General features: G+C 35.8%; 1 protein-coding gene across 6 annotated transcripts in view; it reads left to right on the forward strand.

The window, feature by feature from the left end:
- The window catches only part of MGAT4A (alpha-1,3-mannosyl-glycoprotein 4-beta-N-acetylglucosaminyltransferase A), a 126227-nt gene that overhangs the window by 94120 nt on the left and 22440 nt on the right, over positions 1–9667 (forward strand). For all 6 annotated transcript variants that reach the window (XM_038551073.1, XM_038551071.1, XM_038551072.1 and 3 more), the window contains 2 exons: positions 6938–7052; positions 8198–8328. In XM_038551073.1, coding sequence (XP_038407001.1) covers positions 6938–7052; positions 8198–8328 — 246 coding nt within the window. The remainder of the gene's footprint in view (positions 1–6937; positions 7053–8197; positions 8329–9667) is intronic.

A 9667-nucleotide genomic window follows, 5' to 3' on the forward strand; every position in this document is an offset into this window, starting at 1 on the left:
GGCTTTTAAGTTAGACAGGTAGGCAACAACTTAAATCACTGTAGGAAGCTCTTACTTCTTCCAAATCTCATTCTCCTTAGAGACGTAAGCTTAAATTTTACAATTGGAATTTCATTCTTTAACCAAAGGTCTTTATTACTTGTTCAAAATGCAGATACCACTGAGTGATGTAGCACACTAAGCCTGTCAGTTATTTATTTTTTTGGTATAAAAAGTTTATTAGATCTTTCCCTGGAAGGATGTTTTGATGAAAGTGTCAAGAAGAGGCTCTGGGTCCCTGAATCAGAAAGGAAATAAATGGTTTTGCAGCTGCTGGCAGGGGCTTGAGAGGTAAGGAAAGAAGGAAAAGTCTGCTATCACATGGTAGGGCAGACTTCATGAGGACAGACTCTGTCTCCTTTGACATTTTATCTCGGGCCACCTGCGTTCAGATGTGCAGGAATCCTTTCTTGGTTCTCAGGTTGGGAAATGTAAATAGTGATAGGGTCAGAATATAACATTGTAGGTAATAGTGTGTAAGAGTTGTGAGTATAAAAACATGGTGTTTAAAAAAACAAACAAACATGGTATTTTAAAATTAGTACATTTCCTTTAAATGTCTTAAGGAAGTCTTACTGTAATTTTACACGTCCCATATTATTGTAGTTGAACCGTGTTGTTTGTTCTAGGGCCACTATATATTTACACTATGGTCAAGGACTTTACAGAAAGAATTTAAAAGTGTAGTTACATTGCTTTTAAAATTTGTTTTAAATTTCTAAGAATAGAATTAATGGAATCTTAAAGCTTTTTTAGTGGAATAGAGGAAAAAGTAACCATTTAGGAAATTAGGGAAAGAATAGAGTTAAGAAAGAGGATAAGGAAAACTTCCTTTAAGCAGGGTGTGCGTATTGTGGTGTTAAAGCCACAGGAGCTATGAACTGACGCTTATTGCACATTTACCATATGTCGTGCATTGTTCATTACAACTTAGGCTTTACACATATTTACTCAATTAAAACATCTTGTTTTTCTAAGAACAAGATCATCTTGTACGTACTGTCTCATAGCCTGTTTTACTGTCGTCTAACATGATAGACATCTTTACTTGCCAGTAATAATGGGTAGGAAGAATTTTTATGGGAAGCAATAATTGCTTATTGAAGTATCACTATTCAGATATCATAATGACCTTTATGTTGGTCATTTAGATTATTCTGAACTTTTTAGTTGTGTCACAGATGAATCCAATGAACATTCCTAAAATTACCCAATTTTCTAAAGAAATTATGCCTCAAAAAAGAGGAAGTTGCTTTGTATTGAAGTCTTCACATAGTTTTGTATTATGTAGGGTTCTCTCAGTTCATTATGATCTACAAAGGGGGGAAAAAGCACATCAGTCTGAAAAGTCCCCAGTTTAATATTGTTTTTTTTTTTAAGATTTATTTATTCATGAGACACACACACACACACACACACACACACAGAGAGAGAGAGAGAGAGAGAGAGAGAGAGGGGCAGAGGGAGAAAGAAGGAGCCTGATGTGGGACTTGATCTCGGATCCCAGGATCACACCCTGAGCTGAAGGCAGACGCTCAGTCGCCGAGCCACTCAGGCATCCCTAATATTGGTTCTATATGTTGGTGAAAGGTAGAAATCCCCCCACAAAACTGGGGGAGATTAGTCTGTGAGGAAGCAAAGGGATTTAATCCAGACTTGATCAGTGTCCTAGGTGTGTGACTTCATGGTTGCATATGCTGGGGTGTATCTTATCCAGGATGCTTTTGATAGAGCGCTTTTAGAAAGGCAGTAGAGTCAGAGGTTACCCTATGGTCATTGTAGGCATGCTCCTGAAAGGGAAAAAATGCCACGTGTCCTGGTGTTCCATTTAGGGTTGGAATGAAGTTTCCTGTGACACAATCCTACACGTTCGTAAAGTGCTGTATCACAGATGACCTGGAATTGAAGAGTGTCTTCTGGAACACTGTTGGGTGATTGAGGTACCTCCTAGGTGGCATTGTGGAATTCCTATTGTATCCTGTCCCAAGACCCAATATGGCTGGTTGCCCCACTTGTAGTGATGCTGACATTCATTGGTGGGCTTGGTGGGAAGCTTAATCTCTCCTTTGGGAAGCTCCCCAGCAGCTACTCCTCCAGGAGTTCTGCATCCATTGATTATTTTTCCCTGGATAGGTTATTTCACAAGAGGTGGCCAAGTGATAATTTTGTAATTCTGTGATTTCTAACATTCTTATAAGCTGAGTTCTTCTGTGAAGAAATTTCTTCCCTCCTCAACTATTTGGTTGAGAAATAGTCCACTAAGGAAAGGCGGAATAGATGCCTGTTCTTTCTCTTCATTAATTTTTAAAGTTGGTACCCTAGAAATCTCCAGTGGTGGCCATTTAGAAAACATTGTTATGAATTCATGGGTTTTTAAAATATATTTGATTTGCCTTAGTCCTTGCCATCATTATTCACATCAATACATCATAAGCCATTGGGAATCTCTTCGAATTGGCTTTTGTATTCCTTCCATGTAAGTCCAGTAATCTTTGATCACTTCTGTGATCAAGATTGTGCTGACTGGCACAAGATTTGCACATTTGCTGTGCCAGATCTGGAATCAGCCATTTCTCTAAGGAGCCCTGGTCCATTTAGAGGCACATAGTATTTGGGACCACAATCCGGGTGCTTGAGATGCTCATTGCTCTTATGGAATCTCTGTTTCTAGGCTTTTTAGCAAAGAAAAGAGTAATTTAGTTTTCAGGGAGGAAAACTACAAACTCATATTGATATTCCCAAATCAAATGAAGATTTTAGGGCTTTTACTTAACTTTAAAAATTTTATACCTGTATTTCTTTTCTCTTACATTCAGAGTCTTAGTCTTACTAACATTATCCTATTAACATAATTCTTTTATTCTATAATATGTCTGAAATAGTTTCAAAATAATAATACCATCCAAAATAATAATAATAATATATTATTCACTACTGTTAGACTACTGAATGTGATTTAGATTTTCTTTGTCCCCCCGCCTTAGAATATATCCTAATAGGAATATATAGCCAAAATTCTGTGTTTGAAAGTCACTGAAGAAATTCCTTATACTGTGTGCCAAATTGATATAAAACTTGGTCTGTTTCATTTTATATTCAGTTTTTAGGAATTTTTATCCCTTTTAGTTGTAAAAAAAAGTTCCCAAATCAGAACTTACAGAAGATAAGATGCAGAAGTCTCACTTTTATTCCCATTCCCATCATTGTTTTCTCCCTTCCCCATGGGTAACCACCATTAGTTTTTTTATTTCTTTTGTTTTTTAAGATTTTATTTATTTGAAATAGAGTGAGACAGAGTGCAAGCACAAGTGGGAGAGGAGAGGAGCAGGGGGAAAAGGAAAAGCAGAGTCCCCATTGAGCGGGGAGCCTGATGCTGGGCTGGATCCCAGAACCCCAGGATCATGACCTGAGCCGAAGGCAGATGCTTAACCAGCTGAGCCACCCAGGCTAGTTTTTTATTTCTTTTTGTACTTAAATAAAAATTAAGCAAAAAAATATATAATATTTTTTATATGTAATATTCCAATATATATTTTTCTGATATTTCATTTGAATATTGTAAAAATATTTTCAATCTTGTTTTTTAGCTTCTCTCTGTAAACTAGAGATTACTAGTGAGATTAAGATTTGTTGAAGAACGGCTCTTGCTGTGACAAAACATTCATGTCAGAGAAGCACATACTTTCACAAAAAACCTATATAGGAAGGTTCATAGGAGCTTTATTTGTAATAGCCAAAATCTGGAAACAGGCCAGATGTTCTTTAGTTGGTGAATGTTAAAGAAACCGTCATACATCTATACCATGGAATATGAAATAATGAACAGAAACAAACTATTGATACCACATCTTGGATCTATGGAATTATGGGGACTTTAAAATACATTCTTGAAAGGTTACATACTGTATGACTCCGTTTATATGGCATTCTTGAAATGACAAACTTGTAGACTGTTGGTTACCGGATGCTGAAAGTGGAGAAGGAAGGAGGTGGCTGTGAATATAAAGGGTAGTGTGGTAGCACAAGAATCCTTATAATGGAATTGTTCTGTTTCCCAAAAATTACATGGCACTAAACACACACACACACACCGGAATGCATGGAAAACTGGTGAAGTTGAATGAGGTCAGTGAATTGTATCAGTCAATTATAGTGTAGTTATACTGAAGAATGTTAGATTGGGGAAAACTGGGTGAAAGGTATTCGAGATCTCTGTGTTTTCTTATGGCCACACAGGAATCTACTCTTACCTTTAAATTGTTTTTTAAAAGTGAAGTTACTTATATACAAAAATCTGCATTTCTATACACTAATAACAAAGTGGCAGGAGAGGAAATTAAGAAAACAATTGGTTTACAATTGCACCAAAAAAGAATAAAATACCTAGAAATAAACTTTAACCAAGGAGATAAAAACGTGTACTCTGGGAACTATAAGATGGTGATGAAAGAAATTAAAGATAAGGGGTGCCTGGGTGGCTCAGTTGGTTAAGTGTCTGCCTTCAGCTCAGGTCATGATCCTGTGGTCCTGGGATGGAGCCTTACGTCAGGCTCCCTGTTCAGCAGGGAATCTGCTTCTCCCTTTCCCTCTGCCCCTCCCCCTGCTCCTTCTCTCTCTCCCCCCACCTCCCCAAATAAATTAAATCTTAAAAAAAAATTAAAGATGATACACCCAAGTGGAAATATATTCCATGCTCACAGAATGGAAGAATTAATATTGCTAAAATGTCCGTACAGCTGAAAGCAATCTAAAGATTCAGGGCAATCCCTATCAAAATACAAACAGTGTTTTTCTTAGAACTCAAACAGATAATACTCAAATTTGTATGGAATCACAAAAGATCATGAATATAGCCAAAGCAATTTTGAGAAAAAAAAAAACAAAAACAAAAACAAAGCTGGAGGTAACACAATTCTACATTTCAAGATATACTATACTACAAAGGGATAGTAATCAAAACAGTATGGTACAAGGACAAAAATTGACACAAAGATCATTGGAATAGAATAGAGAACTCAGAAATAAAAGTGAAAGTGTTTGATGAGATGCGATAGTGGGACAAAGCAATTTTCCTAATTGAATGTAAAAATGTGAATTTATGTGTGGTAGCCAAAATTAACGTACTAAATTTTAAATAGGCATTTGACCGTTACATCTACATTTCTATGCATTTAAATAGTCCCAGACTTGTTTTTGGAAATTACTTACTGGAAAAAATTTGGAATTGCCTGGTATTAGGGATCATCTTTCCTTTGGGCATAGGTAGTATTTAGGTTTGGGTGTAGGCAGCTCTTCTTTCAGGAAGGAAAGTTAGGTGTCAGTGTAGTTCTGTGTTTTGTCAAGTTTGCCCTCCAGCTTCCCTAAAATTCTGAAGGCATAAAAAATGTCTTTTCTGTTCACTGATGTATTCTCTGGGGTTATATAGTGTCTGAAACACAACAGAAGCTCGATAAATATTTGGTGAGTCAGTATCCTGTCTTTCCAAATATTCCTACTGTTTCTTCATGGGTGGGAAGAAGAAAGCTTTTAAGACTTAAATGCATGAAAAAATCTAAATATTAAAATAAGTGAAAATTGCTTAGCAAGTAACTAGAAGTGGTAACATGAAATTAAGAAAAGGAAAAAAATTTAGGATATTAAAATTATCTTGTGACTTGAAAATTTTATGATAGGAGATTCTGGGGTGGAAGTCTTTGCATACACTTATGATCGCTGATCTTTGTCAACTCCTAATTGAATTGGTGAAAATCCCAAGCAAGCATAAATAACACATAATGCTGGCCGAGCATATGGGATTAACTGGCGCTCTGAATTGCCACAGCTTCTTAAGTATTTTGAAGATATTAATTAACTATTAATTTAATTTTTCATTTTTAAAGATTTATTTTAGAGAGAGCGAGCAAGGGGAGGGACAGAGGTAGAGGGAGTGAGAGAATCTCCAGCAGACTCCCCACTGAGCAATGGAGCCCAGTGCAGGGCTCAGTCTCACAATCCTGAGATCATGACCTGAGCTGAAGTCAAGATTTGGACGCTTAGCTGACTGAGCCACCTAGGCGCCCCTGAAGATCTCTTTTAAAATTTCAAAAGTTTCAGGAATCTGTCCCACATAAATGAAAAGCGCTAATATGTAAATATGAGCACATTTACTGTATCATTGTTTGCATCGACAAAAAATGAGAAACAAGCTGGATGTATGCCTATGATCAGGGATTCACTGAATGAATTCTTTTACATTGATATCATAGAATATTATATATCTACTAAATATTAGCCTGGAAAGATACTCAAGATATATTAAGAGAAAAAAGTGTGATAATATCCCTTATTTATAAAAATGTAAACGTGGATGAGAACCTAAAGTACATATGGGTCTTTTTGTGCTCTACGGCCATATAGAAGGTAGCAAATGGATGCACAACCCAACTTTTAACGTTGGTTACCTCAGCTGGCAGGCTAGAGGGCAGAGAAGGAAAACTGCTGACTTTTTGACTTAGTACATCGTATTATGTAAAAAAAAAAAAAAAAAAAAAAATTAAAGGCCCAAAAAATTTCTTTTGGAAATTTTTGGAAATTTAGTAAATTTCTTTTACTTTGAAAAGTAGAAATGATAGTGTGAAATCATGTTGGGCACCATGAGAGGACCAAAAAGGGAGTATTCATGGCACGGGACTGTGATTTTTCCACAGTAGGGGAGTAGTTTCAGTGACTCACTATATGCCTCTTCCATTTTATTGTCCTTATTTTCTTTCAATAAAATTTATATTTTCATCATTTTTGACCATATTTTTCTCGATTTGCATTATAAAAGTATACTTGAGTTTTCTTTTAATAATGTCCTTTTATCTGGATCTTTCCATCTCTTTCTGATATATTTATTCAATTGTTCAACTTCCTTTAGCTTGAAGATGATATTATTGTCAAACAGAATTACTTCAACACTATAAAAAATTTTGCACTTCAACTTTCTTCTGAGGAATGGATGATACTAGAGTTCTCCCAGCTGGGCTTCATCGGTAAGAAAAGTGTCAGATTTATATACTTTTCAGAAATAACTGTGACTCTTGGTATCTTAAACTAATTTCTTTGACCTCTGGAAATGGATTGCTTTTGAGGAAATTTAATTTAGGTGAACTTCTGTATGTGAAATGATGAAAGTCAACCCCAAATAGTATTTGGATACTTTTAAAAGATTGTCGTATTTACTATGGCGTTCATCAGGCAGGCCTGCTGGCTTCTTACATATACACTTAAAGCCAGCCATGGTGCTGAGCACGTCTGATTTCTCCTCTGACACTTCCAGATGCTCTTTTATGGCCCAGTGCTTTTGCATCATTGGGGTTTAAAAAAAAGAATGCCACACTAAATGTTTTCTAGTATGAATTCCTGGTATTTGATGTAGTACTCGAAGTTCTTGTTTGGTGATTAATTTGTATTTGTTTGTTGCTTTCATAGACTAGTTAGGGTGTTCATTTAAAATTTTTTCCCACTAAAATTCCTAAATCATTCAACTAAAGAGTACATGTTTAAACTTGAAGAACTGCAGGCAGTTTACAGGTTTTAAAAAAAACGCAGAGGATAACATTTCACTTCCAAAAGCACCCTAAAACTTTAAGTATTAGAGACTAAGCCTTTGACCTTGTTGATCATTTATCTCAAAACTTAATTTAAGAGTCAAATAGTATCTTTGCTTGTGAAGGTTTTGTTGAAGACAGAATTAGGAAACCCTGATTTTGGCATTTATTCATTTGGTTAATTTTTTTTGTACTTAAATCTGAAGGAATCTAAAAGAACCTAAAGTTCTTTTTTTTTCTTTTTTTCTTTTTTTCTTTTTTTTTAATGGGGAGAGTTGTAATAAGACATGAAGGGAAAAAAAAATCCCTGACTCGGTTCTTAAATCCTACGAGTCAATAATTGTATGACAAATTTTATAAGAAAGAAAGTCAGGAGCTCTGTAGTCCTGTTTATACCCAGGTGACAACTCCGAATGTTTTGCTGAAGCATGTTTGTTTGCTTTTGATAAGACAAATTGGGAGGTTATTCATAACGACATATTTGATAGCACAAGCTTTCATGTCTTTGTTGTATAGATTTCATTTATTAAAGCCATCTTGATGCTTGGTTTCCTCGTAACAGCTACTGACTGAGAATGTTTTTTCAGGTAAAATGTTTCAAGCACCAGACCTGACTCTGATTGTGGAATTCATATTTATGTTCTATAAGGAGAAACCCATTGACTGGCTCTTGGACCATATACTCTGGGTAAAAGTCTGCAATCCTGAAAAAGATGCAGTAAGTTAATTTCTTACGAGGGTAGATGTAGGAGTGCTGGCAAAAATGACTCCTATATTTGGCCCATCATTTTGTTCATGTTCACTCTATGACCTCTCTTGGGGCTGCGTGTTCAGGGCTAATGATGATTACTGTACCTAGGTTAGAAATGCCCCCTGAGACTGAGACTGGGATGGCGACACACTTGTTTGGGTCTCCTGTGTTTCTGTTAGAGATAAAATAGTCTTTCCCCTTCCTGACACACAGGTGGTAATACAAGATCTAATTAAAGGTTAGCTGTCAGTTTAGGTCCAGTGCAACCCCTTGGACCTCAGGACAAGGCCCTTGCTCACTACAATGTATGTAGCCTCTTGCTCTATAGAATCTGTGGACTAAAGTGCAGACCTTGCAGAGAAGAACTGCATGGTTGGATCCTCATCCCCTTTAATCCTCACCCCCACACACCTTCAGTCCCCTTAAATTAAACTGTGCTTTCTCAGTTTGAGGAATACTTAGCGGTTCCTCCCCTACCGTTAACAGTGGAAGAGGCTTCTTTTCTGTATTTCATGAAAGTGACTTTCAGGAAGCCAGATTTTGTAAAGGAACAGTTAAATAGATGAATGAAAACAGTGTTTTCACTTAACATTTGAAGTGCTTGCTTGCTTTCTTGAACTGACAAAAAGTTCTTAAATTAGACTTTTAAATAACAGTGGAAAGTCCTGTAAAGCAGTGAAGTCTCCACCTTTCTTTAAATTTCTGATAGATGTTAGTAATGTCTTTAGGCTCTGATATTTTGTTACTGTGGGCTATAAATGTTCTCATATCTGTCCTGGGCCGGGGGGTTATTTCAGCTTTCTTATACTCTCTGTCATCTTTCTTTTTTTCAAATACTTTGGGGACAATATCAGGCCCCAACACATATGAAAATAAGGAATAAGACAGAAGTAATACTTTATACAAAAACAATGGTGAGTCAAAATGTACTTTTTAGTATATTACTTGAAAGAAACCAGTTTTCATAGTAATTTGCTGACCTTTGGGGTGATGATGGTAGCCAGTAAAAGTAAGTAAACAATGATTTTTGCTTTATCCTGTTATTTCCATAGAAATCTTATTGTAAAAAGTAATTAGATATGTTTTCCTTGTCCAATTTGAATTATACATCTGGAAAAAAGATATTTATTTGGTGTAAGCATAAATAAAATGTGAATACATATTCTTAAAAATAAGTCAATTTTGACATGTAATAACAGGAAATCTTTATTATGGGCATGTGTCTTTATAGGGATGACTTGACATTCATTTTAACAAACATTTAATTTGGCTTCATGAACTTACTATTTTCTCTAGAATAGTTTGA

The sequence above is a fragment of the Canis lupus genome, chromosome 10 (genome assembly GCF_011100685.1).
Source record: "Canis lupus familiaris isolate Mischka breed German Shepherd chromosome 10, alternate assembly UU_Cfam_GSD_1.0, whole genome shotgun sequence".
NCBI classification, from domain to species: domain Eukaryota; kingdom Metazoa; phylum Chordata; class Mammalia; order Carnivora; family Canidae; genus Canis; species Canis lupus.